The 14132-nt window shown below is 25.2% G+C and overlaps 6 protein-coding genes across 6 annotated transcripts; all 6 read right to left on the reverse strand.

The window, feature by feature from the left end:
- Positions 1 to 232: 232 nt before the first annotated feature.
- DICPUDRAFT_96983 (uncharacterized protein) lies at positions 233 to 2482 on the reverse strand (the record flags this gene model as incomplete). Its single annotated transcript, XM_003285250.1, has 3 exons — positions 2280 to 2482; positions 471 to 2191; positions 233 to 354 (listed from the first exon to the last, which is right to left on the reverse strand). The coding sequence occupies exons 1-3, from the start codon at positions 2393 to 2395 to the stop codon at positions 233 to 235; spliced, it is 1959 nt and encodes a 652-aa protein (XP_003285298.1). The 5' UTR covers positions 2396 to 2482.
- Positions 2483 to 2854: 372 nt separating this feature from the next.
- DICPUDRAFT_76217 (uncharacterized protein) lies at positions 2855 to 4983 on the reverse strand (the record flags this gene model as incomplete). Its single annotated transcript, XM_003285251.1, has 3 exons — positions 2855 to 2937; positions 3011 to 4731; positions 4838 to 4983. 3 exons carry the CDS (start codon positions 4981 to 4983, stop codon positions 2855 to 2857), a joined length of 1950 nt encoding a protein of 649 aa, XP_003285299.1.
- Positions 4984 to 6457: 1474 nt separating this feature from the next.
- DICPUDRAFT_149141 (uncharacterized protein) lies at positions 6458 to 10232 on the reverse strand (the record flags this gene model as incomplete). Its single annotated transcript, XM_003285252.1, has 4 exons — positions 6458 to 9076; positions 9140 to 9411; positions 9517 to 9753; positions 9887 to 10232. The coding sequence occupies 4 exons, from the start codon at positions 10230 to 10232 to the stop codon at positions 6458 to 6460; spliced, it is 3474 nt and encodes a 1157-aa protein (XP_003285300.1).
- Positions 10233 to 11323: 1091 nt separating this feature from the next.
- On the reverse strand, positions 11324 to 11992 carry DICPUDRAFT_10189 (uncharacterized protein; the record flags this gene model as incomplete). The annotated part of the gene is made up of 1 exon (XM_003285253.1): positions 11324 to 11992. A coding segment is annotated over one exon (669 nt), but the record flags the coding sequence as incomplete, so codon positions are not given.
- A 422-nt stretch (positions 11993 to 12414) lies between these two features.
- On the reverse strand, positions 12415 to 12702 carry DICPUDRAFT_29119 (uncharacterized protein; the record flags this gene model as incomplete). The annotated part of the gene is made up of 2 exons (XM_003285254.1): positions 12415 to 12551; positions 12618 to 12702. The coding sequence occupies 2 exons, from the start codon at positions 12700 to 12702 to the stop codon at positions 12415 to 12417; spliced, it is 222 nt and encodes a 73-aa protein (XP_003285302.1).
- A 289-nt stretch (positions 12703 to 12991) lies between these two features.
- On the reverse strand, positions 12992 to 13801 carry ranB (ranB, RAN GTPase; the record flags this gene model as incomplete). Its single annotated transcript, XM_003285255.1, has 3 exons — positions 12992 to 13484; positions 13551 to 13668; positions 13702 to 13801. 3 exons carry the CDS (start codon positions 13799 to 13801, stop codon positions 12992 to 12994), a joined length of 711 nt encoding a protein of 236 aa, XP_003285303.1.
- Positions 13802 to 14132: the final 331 nt, after the last annotated feature.

A 14132-nucleotide genomic window follows, 5' to 3' on the forward strand; every position in this document is an offset into this window, starting at 1 on the left:
ATATTTTTTATTTTTATTCTTTTTCTATTTATTTTTATTTAAATATTTTTATATTAATAAAAAAAAAATTATAAAATAAAAATTAAAAAAAATTATATTTGATACCAAAATTAAAAAAAAATCAAAATAATAAAGAATTTTTTATTTAGAAAAAAAAAGAAAATAAATAAAAAATTAAATAATATCATGATATTACTAAATAAAATAGTTTTATTTAAAATGGTAAAAATAATTATTTGACTGGGGATATATCTTTTGTTTCAAATTTACCGAGTTTGTATTTATCGAATTCAATTTCGACTTCTCCAATAACCTCCAGATCTTCAATAGTAGGTGGTACCACATATTCTTCATCTATATTATTGAAATTCCATATAAAAATAGAAAATGAAAGGATTATTATTTAAATTTTAAAAAAAAAAAAAAAAAAAAAAAAAAATATTTTTAAAAAACTAAATTAGAATACATACTGTTGAAAATTTTTCTTAAAACATTTCTTAATATTTTTCCACTTCTAGTTTTGGGTAAACGATTTAATGGAATAACCTTTTTAAAAGTTGCAAATGGTCCTAATGTATCTCTTACCATTTTAATTAATTCTTGTTCAATCTCCTCAAAATCATTTTTAAATTGAGGTTTTAATACTACCAATCCTATTGGTATTTCTCCTTTTAATTCGTCACGTGCTCCAATAACTGCACACTCCACTATTTTAGGATGTGTAATTATAATTTCATCAATTGAACCCGTTGATAAACGATGGCCACTTACATTGATAATATCATCAATACGACTAATTATATGATAGTAACCATTTCTATCGACATAACATGAGTCTCCTGTACGTAAATAACCGGGATACTCATCTAAATAGCTTTTTTTATAACCTTCATTGTTGAGATATAAGGTGTTTATAAAACCTGGTGGAACTGGTAAACGAATACATAGTTCTCCAATTTCATCTGAACTTGTAGGTTCTTGTTTTGAATTTAAAACTGCTAAGCTATACCCTGGAACTGCTTTGCCAGTTGAATTTACTTTAATTGGTACTTGTTCTGATGGATATGTAAGTATGGGCCACCCTGATTCTGTTTGCCAATAGTTGTCAATGATTGGTTTTTTTGTTTTTATGCTAAGAAAATTGTATGTTGCTGTATCTAAACGTTCGCCTGCAAGCCAAATATTTTTTAAAGAAGATAAATCGTATTTTGATATTAAATTTCCTTCACTGTCATCTCTGTGGATAGCCCTCATTGCAGTTGGTGCTGAAAAAAGAGAATTTACCTTATGCTTCTCTATTAATTTCCAATAAATACCTGCATCTGGAATATAAGGTTTACCTTCAAATATAATTGATGTTAATCCAACAAATAATGGTGCATATACTGATAATGTATGACCTGCAGTCCAACCAATATCACTTGCCGAAAAAAAAGTTTCGCCCGGTTTCATTCCATAACAATTTCTCATTGCATAATTTAAGCCTACAGTATGGCCTCCTGTGTCTCTTAGTATTCCTTTGGGCATTCCAGTAGTACCACTTGTGTATATAATATACAATGGGAATGTGCTATCTACAGGTGTATATTCTCTAAGTGGCTGAAGATCTTTTGTAAATTCGTACCAATCAATTGCTCCACACATGATTGGACAAGCTGGTTCAGTTTTAATATCTTTTCTATTATATACAATAACATGGTTTGGTTTATGTGATGATAGTTCCAATGCATTCTCTACTAGAGGTGTGTAGCTGTTGACTTTATGACCTTCAATACCAAAATTACAAGATATTACTACTTTAGGTTTACAGTGTTCTATACGTTGTGCTAGCTGTGGTGATGCAAAACCACCAAATACTACACTGTGGATCGCAGCAATACGAGCACATGCCAACATTGCAATAACAGTTTGATTAACCATTGGCATATAAATTATTACACGATCTCCTTTTTCAACACCCAAGTTTTGTAGACCTCTTGCTAATAAACAAACTTCATCCCACAATTGCTCGTATGTTAACTTGTTTGTATTATCTCTTGCAGGAGTTTCATGAATTAAAGCAACTCTATCTTTAAACTCTGGATTCTTTACATGAACATCCAATGCATTATAACATGCATTTAATAAACCACCTTTAAACCATTCTGGATTACATTTATCACCACTATATGCTTTTGTATATTTTTTATCCCTATTTTATTAATTAATAAATATTAACACATTTAAATTAAAAAATTTATATTATGATTTAAATAAAAAAATAAAAAAAGAATACATACCAATGCACATACTTTGTTGCTACTTCATCAAAAAAATGTTCTTGATCCTCTAATGAATACTCTAAATCATTTTTATAATTAAAAGGTTCGCTTAATTGAAACTTTTTTTTTATCATTTTTTTTATTTTATATTTTTATATTTTTATATTTTTTTGTGTAAGTTTAGTTTTTAGAAAATAAAATAAAAAATTTATATTTAAAATAAGAAAATAAAAAAAAAATTAATTATTTTAAAATATAATTTTTTTTTTTTTTAAAACAAAAAATAAAAGGTTTGTATCAATTAAATTACTAATAGAATTATTATATTTCTTAATATAAATTTACTATTGTTAAATCTACAGATTAAAAAAAGATAATAACATTCCATTATGTATTATTAAACTGTTAAAAAAAACAGATAGTTTATTTTTTGTGTTTTATTTGTGGGGGTATTTTTTGTGGGTGTCTTTTTTTTTTTGGTATTTTTTTTTTCTATTTGATTTAAATATAAGGTATTATTGAGGATTTAATTTAATCTAAATAGATTCTTTAAATTTTTTTTAATTTTACCAGATTTTATATTGGGTATTTTTTTAAATATATTTTTTAAATTCTTTTTTAATTTCTACTAAAACTGTGCAATCTTCTATGGTTGGAGGGGGTGTGTAATCTTCGCCTATCAGTAAAGTTAATATTAATATAATTATTTTATTTTATTATAGAGATTATATATAGCTATTATAACATACCATTATACATTTTTCTTAAGATATTTCTTAATATTTTTCCACTTCTTGTTTTGGGTATACAATTAACTGATATAATATTTTTAAAAGTTGCAATAGGCCCTATTGAATTTCTAATTTCTTTAATTAATTCTTTCTCTACCTCTAAATAGTCATCTTTAAATTGTGGCTTGAGAACAACCACTCCAAATGGAACTTCACCTTTTAATTCATCTTTTATACCAAAACATGCGCATTCAACAACCTTGGGATGTTTGATAATAATTTCTTCAAAAGAACCTGTCGATAAACGGTGACCACATACATTAATAACATCATCAACTCTATTCTTGATATGATAGTAACCTTCTTTATCTTTAAATCCATAATCACCAGTACGTAAAAAACCTGGGTATTGTTCTAAATAGCCCCTTTTATAACCTTCATCATTGAGATATAAAGTATTTGTAAAGCCTGGTGGTAATGGTAATTTAATACAAACTTCGCCCATTTCATTTGCTTTTACTGGTTTTGATTTGGAATTTAAAACAAACAAATTGTATCCTGGAACATTTTTACCTGTTGCATTTTGTTTTATTTTAATTTGAGCAGATGGATTTGTTATTATGGGCCACCCTGCTTCAGTTTGCCAATAGTTATCTAGAACAGGTTTTTTTGTTGCATTATATAGATAATTGAATGAAGCAGTATCTAGACGTTCACCACCTAGCCATAATGATTTTAATGATGACAAATCATATTTAGATATTATTTTGCTGTCTGAATCCTCTCTATAAACGGTTCTTATCGCAGTTGGTGCTGAAAAAAAAGAATCTACCCTATGCTTTTCTATTAATTTCCAATAAATACCTGCATCTGGAATAGTTGGTTTACCTTCAAATATAATAGATGTTAATCCAGAATATAAAGGACCATATACTGATAATGTATGACCTGCAGTCCAACCAATATCACTTGTTGCAAAGAAAGTTTCGCCCGGTTTCATTCCATAGCAATTTCTCATTGCATAATTAAGTCCTACTACATTACCACCAGTTTGTCTTATAATTCCTTTTGGCATTCCAGTAGTACCACTAGTGTATAAAATATACAATGGATGGGTGCTATCTACAGGTGTATATTCTCTAAGTGGAGCTAAACCTTTTGTAAAGCTATACCAGTCAATAGTTTTTGAAATTTTTGGAGACTCTACATCTAGTTTAATATCTTTTCTATTATATACAATAACACGATTTGGTTTATGTGATGATAGTTCCAATGCATTCTCTACTAGAGGTGTGTAGCTGTTGACTTTGTGACCTTCAATACCAAAATTACAAGATATTACTACTTTAGGTTTACAGTGTTCTATACGTTGTGCTAGCTGAGGTGATGCAAAACCACCAAATACTACACTATGGATTGCAGCAATACGAGCACATGCCAACATTGCAATCACAGTTTGATTAACCATTGGCATATAAATTATAACACGATCTCCTTTTTCAACACCCAAGTTTTGTAGACCTCTTGCTAATAAACAAACTTCATCCCACAATTGCTCGTATGTTAACTTGTTTGTATTATCTCTTGCAGGAGTTTCATGAATTAAAGCAACTCTATCTTTAAACTCTGGATTCTTTACATGAACATCCAATGCATTATAACATGCATTTAATAAACCACCTTTAAACCATTCTGGATTACATTTATCACCACTATATGCTTTTGTATATTTTTTATCCCTATATTATTTATTAAATATTAACACATTTAAATTAAAAAATTAAAAAAATTGAAAAAAAAAATAAAAAAATAAAAAAAAAATAAAAATAAAAAGATGTGCACTACCATTTTACAAATTTATTAGATACATCATTCCAAAATGAAGCAGGTTCTTTAATTGAATATTTAAAATCTTTTTCATAGTTAAATGGATCACTTAATTTAAATTTTGATGAGAAATAACGATATAATAATTTTTTTGTATTAAACATTTTTTACATATTAACCAATAATATTTTTTTTATGAATTTATTTATACTTTTTAAAAACTAAAGAAAAAAAAAAAAAAAAAAAAGATTAATAAAAAATTAAACTAAAAAAAAAACAGTTGACTTTTTTTTTTAAATTTTTACCCCAATTTTTATATTTTTCCTATTATAATTTTAAAAAATCTAATTATAAATCTTCTAATTTTGATTTGTAACCCATTTATTATGAAATATAAAGATAAACAAAAGATATATTATCATATTAATAATTAAAAAATAAATAAATAAGGTAAAAGATTAAGTAATAAATTTATTACTTAATTAAAAAAAAATTATATAATCTAAGGTAGTTTTTTTATTGTTAAAGTTTAAAGAGATTTTATTTCCAATATTTAAAAAAAATCATAAAATAATTTATAAAATTATCTTTTTATAACGCAATCTTTTTTTTTAGGTGAAGATATATAAAGAAAATGCCTTAAAATAATCAGAAAATTTTATTTAATTTTTCATTTTATTTCTTTAAAGAAAATACAATATACTTTATTAACAAAGGAGCAGAGAATCAATTCAGAGAATCAATATTTTAAATATAATGGGTTAGTTAAAAAAATATTTTGAAAAAAAAAAAAAAAATAGTTTTAAATATGGTAAAATAAAAAAGAAATTAAATAGTTTTTTGGGAATTTTTTTTTTTTCTTTATTAAATAATTATATTGTTTATCTATATAAAAAAATATAATTAATTGTATTTATTTTTTAATGTAACTCCATGGATAGATATTTATGATCGATTATAATATGTTTGCTAACTAATTGATCTATTTGATTTGTGGTCTACTAGTAGTAAAAATAACTCTTATATCTTTGAAAAGTGGCTGGAGAAGAGCAAAAACCAACAAGCATGTGTTAATTGTTTTAAGGTTTAATCTTTAGTTCCACATACATCTAAAATTCCATTCTATACTTAACACACAATAAATTTAATAACAGTAATTTAAATTATATAGAAAAAAAAAAAAAAAAAAAATTATAATGACAATAACATTTACATATTTAATTATTTGATTTAAATAATAAAAATTATAAAAATATTTAAAATTTAAAAAAATAATTTTCAAAAAAAATGCTATTATCTATTTTTTCATCACCTGGAAGATAAAATCAACCTAAAGATTTGCGCATGCTGGGAATCGAACCCAGTTCGCATCCGTGGCAGGGATGCATCATACCACTAGACCACATGCGCTAGTTATTGAAGATTGTTCAAAAATTGTTTTTTACAAAATGTAACTTCAAAAATAAAATTATAAATTCTTTTAAAAATAAACTAATACATTATGGAGCTTAAAAAAAGAAAAGATTCGGTTGATAAATTATTAAATTTTAATTTTAGAAATTTTAAATTCTAGAAATTGATAAAAATTATAACATTAATCTTTTATTTTTATTTTTTATTTTAAATTTTATTTGTTATTTATGTGAAAACTGATACATCAACATAATACTCTGCATTAAAAAAGCTAACATTCTCGTCAAAGAGATTTGATTCACAAAACATTTCCAAAGGATATTCGATTAAAACACCTCGAACTTGAGAAAGCTGTACTATTTTTTCATCTGATTTTGGTATCCAACGTCTTTGTTCTATACCCAAACGTCTTTGATTTTCTATAATATAATCACCAAATACTTCCTTATAAATAATTGAATTATCTCTAGCTGTTTTCCTCCAAACATTAATAAATGCATTATCTGATATTGGATCAATGATTGAACTAATTTCTAAACTATTTAGGTTCATATGGGTTTTCCAAAGTCCGACTCTGAGTGTATGTGGGAATTTATTTACTTTAAATGGCTTTCCATCCATTGTTATTAATAATTTTGATGTATCTGAAACAACAACAGCCAATTCTGAATCACGAGATCCCATCATACTTCTATCGTTGATATTGCAACTTCCAATAACAGCAATACGGTCATCGACAATTAATACTTTACTATGTACATATATCTGCTCTGTAAAAATTCTGTCACCATTTTCCTCCCACTGTCTAATAGAGTTAAACGATAAATACTGATTAAGGTCTACATCTGGGAATTCATCACGAAGTAATTCTAAAATAGACTGGCCTCCTTGGCAAATGGTTCTATTGGTCCAACCTATAATCATTCTTGAAGATGCTAAAGCTATATCACCAGATGGACTAATTGGTACCATAACAATGACCCTAAACTTTTGTTTTGCATTAATTGCTCTTCTAACACGATTTAAAATTGCCAATGCTATACGATTCTTTGGCAAATTCGAACCACAACTTGAAATGAAAAAGAGATTTTGGATATATATAAAATGTTGAGAGTTTTTGATTAAACTAATATAAGCTTTGTAACAAGAATCCTCAACATCCGAACCTGCGCTCCATGGTGATACTGATCTAACTAATTGAACGATACAATGTTCAGAACTACTATTATTTGAATTATAAATTGATTTAATTAAATTTTCGTCTTTTAAATTGATAACTGGGGTATTTGGTTGTTCGAATTCCTCTTCCTCCTCTTCTCTAAGTTTTTGGGCCAAATTCATTGGTTTTCTTTTTGATGAAGAACCAGCATCCCCTGGTTTATTATGTGGTATTTTACTATTATAATAATCTTCCTCCTCTTCTTCATCAATAAGTTCCTCTTGTTCTTTTTCACTTAAAGTAGTTGGTGTTTTTTTAAATTTATATTGATTTTCTTTTTTATCATAATATTCATTTGGGCTTGGGTCTAATTCTTCCATTTGCTTTTTAAATTTATTTTTATCTGGTTTGTTCTCGATCTTTTCATCATTATGACTGAGTGCCGATACCCTCGATAATTGTCTAATCTTTGGATTATCACCTGCTCTATTTATAATATTTTCTTTTTCTCTTCCATAAGATACATGAGAAAAACCTTTTTTAATATTTGAAACAATATTCCTCCATTTATCTGGTTTAGTGACCTCTTCTTCGGTTACATAATCCTTTGGAATTAAAATAGGTTGGAATCTATTTGAGCGTTGAGAATAAAGTGCATGGTTCCAACGTTGTATAAAATTACTGGCGGCATCTTTAGCGGCAGAACCAACAATTTTAGTATGAACATCATGCCAAGGCATTCTTGGGCACTCTTTTCTATTAAACTGATCTTTATTGGGATCTCCTGTTCTAACTACCACACCGGTTAAGTTACCAAAATCCTTTCCTGGATATCTCTGGCCATTGTCGTCGGTTAATTGAAATCTACTAGTGTCATATCTCATCAGACATATATCAATACCTCCTACAAAAGCAATTTGTTGATCAATTACAGCACTTTTTTGATGATGGCTCCATGATAAGGGGTATCTCTTGGGATGTCTAATTACATGAATATTTGAATGGCATCCTTCTAACCAATGTTTACCATGTCTGCTACCCAACTGCACACCCAAATTAGTCTCGTTCCACATTAGTACATATACTTTGACACCTTCTTTAGCTTTTTCGGTTAAAATTCTATCCAATCTTGACTTTTCCATATATTCCTTACCATTATCTCTTTCTAGGTATACATATGGACTAACCCACCAACCAGTAATGAAGATTTCGTGTTTAGCCCCTCTTATTGCCTCTGCCAATGCTCCATAATAATCACAACCATTTATAAACCACTGACATCTAACATCCTCCCTAACTTTTGCAAACGATTGGAATCTATAGCCATGTCTTGATGAAAATCTTATTGCATTTATCCAGTTCAATGCATCTTCTCTGTTCTCCATTAAAAAAAATCGATTGTAACTACCTTTGGTTATTCTAAATCCATAATAACTATTGTACTTTTTATTGAGGAATTTTCTTCTACGTTGATCAGAACCCAAAACAACTTTAACTGTTGAACCAGGTAAAAAAATAACCTTTGATGGTTTTTCTTCGTCATGTTTTAAAGCCTTCTTTTTATAAACTATTAAAAATCCATCTTTTATTGATAACTTTCTTCTATGTGATATATTGAAATTGAAAATAGTTCTGGGTATAATTTTAGTTAATTTACCTTTTAAATTAACATCTCTATCTTTGAACTAATATAAAAATGATATTAATTAGAATAAAATAAAAATAAAAAAAAAAATCTATAGACTTACCAATAAATCTAATGGCATTATAAATTTAAGATAAAAATAATCAAACATTCCAAAACATTTGGCAAGATCTGGATTTAACTCACCCCTTTGCAAAAACTCCTTTAATGATAATTCATTTTTACTGTGCAAATATTGACCTCTACTTGTTAAATCACTTGAAAAAACTGCATCAACTACCTCTGATGGACTACCAAATCTATCCTTTGAAAAACCAAACTTGTTAAAAATTTCTGAAATTATACTAACTGTAGAATAAACTTCTTCTTTAGATACTAAAGAATCATTATTGAAATCACAAATTTCAAAAGTAACTAAATTCAAAACCATTAAATTAATATTTTTTTTATTTTAAATTTAAAAAATTAAAGTGTACTTACATCTTAATCTTTCATTTTTTTGACCTCTACACATAATGGATAATGCTTGAACAAATTCATGAAATTGTATTTTTTGGTCACAGTTTCTATCTATTGCATTCATTAGTGTCACTGTGAGCTCTGAACTTTCTGAAAATGGTGTAAAAAAATCTATAAACTGTTGTTTTGTCATTATTAATTTACTGTCTGAATGTTTTCTAAACTCTCTATAGAGAAGATGCAACTCATCTCTATCAACTGTATTTTTTTAAAATAATTTTAATTTTAATTTTATTAGTATTTTTACAATAAAATAATTTAATATAAAAAAAATAATTCTTACAATATGTATTTAGGCTTAATTCATCTTCTAATTGAATAGGAAACTCACTAGATGGTTTATAATTTTTTAGATACTCTCTTGCCTCTTTTTCTTCTTGTTTTGAAATTTGTTCAATTTCTTCTTTTGATAAATTTGTTACCTTATTGTCTTTAATATTGTGTTGTAATATTTTCAAATCCTGAATATTTCCTCCAACCATTATCGGAACTGCAGATTCATTATTAACTTGATCATTTACATCAATATCTTCATTTCTTTCTATTGCATCTGTATCTTTTGGAATTTGAAAGTTTTCATCATTCAGATTTTTTTTTTTACCAATTAGATCCTCTTTATTTGAGGTCACTTCTTCAGTTTTTTGGTTAGGAAATTCTGTTGAGATATTTCTTTCCATTTTCTATTATCAATATTATTATTATTATTACTAAGTTTTGTTTATGTTTATGTTTAAAAAATTATAAAAATTATTAAAAAAAAATTAAAAAAAATTAAACCTGTTTTAATAATTTAAAATTATTTTAATAAATTAATTATTGTGAAAAAAATTTTATAAAAAATAAAAATAAAAAAAAAAATAATATTTTTTTAAATGTTTTTGTTTAAATTAAACATAAATTATTATAATTAACTATAACTATTTCTTATTAAAAGGTTTAATAATCTTTAATTAATCAACAGAAATAATTGAAATAAAAATAAAAAATAAAAAAATAAAAAGAGTAAAACGAAAAACAAATTAGAAAAATTATTTATTAATAATTCATTTTTTTGGTATGTCTAAAAATTTCTAAATACGATAAATTAATAGGACAGAAATATCAGATATACAATGCCATAAATTTTTTAATAAAAAATAATCTATGAAAAAAAAAAAAATATTGTATGGGGGTGGGGTAAGAGTGTGTAATAAATTGTGAGTGTGTTAGTGAATTGTTTTTATTAAATATAATAATGTGTTTCACTATCTATTGATTTATATGTTTAGTTGTATTGTATGTAGTGGGAGGGTATAATTATTAAAAAATAAAAGTATTGTGCCAATGTGATATTTCTCTTATTTTTTATTATTATTATTATATTTTGGAAAAAAAAAAAAATATGGATTGTGTAAACAAAAATTTTATTTATTAAAATATTTACAGTTAAATTTAAACTTTTATATTTAAACCATTCTTTTCATTAGGTATTATTATTTATTATTATTTATTATTTATTATTATTTTTTACAATAGTTGATATTATTTAATCATCCTCTTCATCGCTACTATAACATGAAACTAAAGATGATAATGAATTAGATGCTGCTGGTTTTGGTTGAAGTGTTGGTGGTGGCTGTGGTGCTGCTTCCTGCTTCTTTATTACAACCTTTACCTTACTGCCTAAAAGTGAAGATTTTTGTGTTTGGTTTGATGTTGAGGTTTCAACTTTATTATTTTTATTATTGTCATTAAATAAGCTATTAAATTTATCATCAGTTGTATCGATTTTTTTAATAGTTTTATTATTATGAATTTCTTCATCCTCTGAATCGGAATGTATTGTTGAAGTATTATTATTGTGGAATATAGATTGAACTAATTTTTCATCCTCCTCATCCTGTAATCTTTCTTGTTCCTCTTGTTTTTGTAAATTATATTCTAATAATTGCTCGTGATCGATTTCGTTTGCCCTTGCATTCATTGCTTTAAGTTCTTCTAAAGCATCCATCATTTCCATTTCTTTTTTCGATTCGATGGTCCTATTTTCGAGAGCCTTCATTGCATCCTGTTCCTCTTCTTGCTCTTTAGTTAACCTAGATTCTTTTTCTTCGTTTGTCTCCTTCCATGGTTCATAATTTCTAGTTGCACCACTTTCACAAACATACTCTGAATTCTTTGGGTCAGTTCTAATTGTTAACTCTGCTGCGCACTTTTTACAACGAATAAAGAATCTGTATATTTTAATACCTAAATAATCTTGGCCTTGGACTGTCTCTTTTTTTGCATTAAATTTTGTACCTCTTCCCAAATATTCACCACATGTATTACATCTAATACTCATCGGTAACATTGTAGTTACTTTTGTATATGCTGCTTTTTTAACTTTGATTTTTGGTACCTTGCTTGGGTCAAAGTCTGGTGGATAATATTTAGAAATAACTTTACGCTCACCCATTTTATAAATATACTATTAATATAATAAATATATAAATACACACTAGTTTATTTTTATAAAAAATTAAAAAAATAAAAAAAATGAAAAAATAAAAAAAATAAAAAATATAAAAATAAAAATAAAAATAAAATAAAAAAATAATTATTTTTTTAATTGAAGAATTTTTAATTGAGGAATTTTTTTGAGTATAATATGTACACGATAAGTTTATTATTATTATTATTATTAATTTATCTTTTTTAAAATTATTATTATAATTATTCGAAAATGGTAATGATTTACTAAAATAATATTATTTATCTTTTTTTTATGTATATCGTTTTTTTATTTATTCTAACCAAAAATTATAAGAAATACTATAACAACTGCATTAATAAAGGCTAAAGGAACTGTATTATAAATAGAAATAGATTAATATTAAATTATATCAATATATCCTTATTAATATTAAAAATGTATATATTACTTCTAAAAAAGAATCTTAAATTATGTAATAATGAAACAACTTTTCCTTTAAATGATTGAAGATCCATATTTTCACCATTGACACCCCATCCAACTTTTAAAAAAAAATAAATTAGTAACTTATATCATTATTAATAATATTATAATAATCTTAAAATACTTTTATTTAAAAATCTTTCATTTAAAACAGCAAATGAATTTACAATTAAAAGACATGCTTGAAAGAATTTAATAAGTGAAAACATTCTGTTTATTTATAAAAAAGTAAAAGGAATTATAAATTAAAAAAAAATTAAAAAATAAAAAAATAAAAAAAAAGACAAATTTTTTAAAAAAATTTAAAAAAAAAAAAAAAAAAATATAATTTTTTAAAAATAATTCAAGTGGTTGTGTCATAATGGTTTAATTAATTAAATGAAGAAGAGTAATATGCAATAAACAATAAAAAAAAATATTTGAATCTAAGATTATAATTAATTTAAATTTTCAAAAGACTTTTTTATTTTTTATTTTAAACAATGATCAAAAAGCAAACTAATTAAGGTTTAAATTTTTTTTAAAATCTGAATTTAAATCCTCTGGATCAAAGAAAGTGATTGGAATTACAAGTGGTAAATTGGTATTATTATTGTGATTTGGATTTTCATTAAAGTTATCACAATTATCAACTTTGGATAAATCTATTTTAGAATTATCTTTTTGTTCATTGATGGCTTCTGATTCATATGGTGGGGTTGCGAGTGCTATATCTTTTCTTTTATTTAGAACATTTAATAAATAAATAAATGGTTTTTCCTTATTGAAATTACTTTGTGTTGAAATATCATAATAACTTAATCCCCTTTTTCTATGAAAAATAATTGAGCTTGGACCAACTTTACGGTTTGGATCCTCTGTTTTACTGCCGCATAAAACCACCGGGATACCTGGTACGACTCTTGACAAAGTATCATACCAACCGGCAACACTTCTATATGTTTGTCTATCAGTTACATCAAACATTATAATAGCACAATCTGCGCCAATTCTATTTTAAATAAATATATATTTTAATATTTTTTTAAATTAATAAATAAATTTATAATATACTTACAAAAATCCATCAACTATACCTACCATTTTGGGATCCCCACTTATATCCCAACATTGAAAACCTACTTTACCAATACTAGTATGAAAATCTATGTCTTTAACTGTAACACCAATTGTTTCTACGAAAAATAATATTTAAATAAAATATTTACGAATATAGCTTTTCATAAACTCACCAGTTATGAATGAATCTATATATACCGTTTTGCCCACAGCCTTATCGCCAACAATAACTACTTTATAACTTTTCATTTTGTGTAATATTACAATCCAGGTTAAAAAAAATTTATTTTTATTACTTTTTTTTTTTTTTACAAATTTTTTTTTTTTATTATCACTTTTTTTTAGAAAAAAAGAAATAAAAAGAAAAAATGATATTTTAAGAAGCAGCGCAAATTTGTAAGATATAAAAAAATTTTTATTTCAAAATTAATATGAAGAAAAAAAAAAAAAAAAAAAACTCATAGATAAAAACAATATTACTTTTAACTTAAATAAAAATTTACAGTTTTTTATTACTTAAAAAAATATTAATTGGGCTACTGCAATATTATTATTTTTTTTAACGATAATTATGTTAATT

The sequence above is a fragment of the Dictyostelium purpureum genome (assembly GCF_000190715.1).
Source record: "Dictyostelium purpureum unplaced genomic scaffold DICPUscaffold_42, whole genome shotgun sequence".
Taxonomy (NCBI): Eukaryota; Evosea; class Eumycetozoa; order Dictyosteliales; family Dictyosteliaceae; genus Dictyostelium; species Dictyostelium purpureum.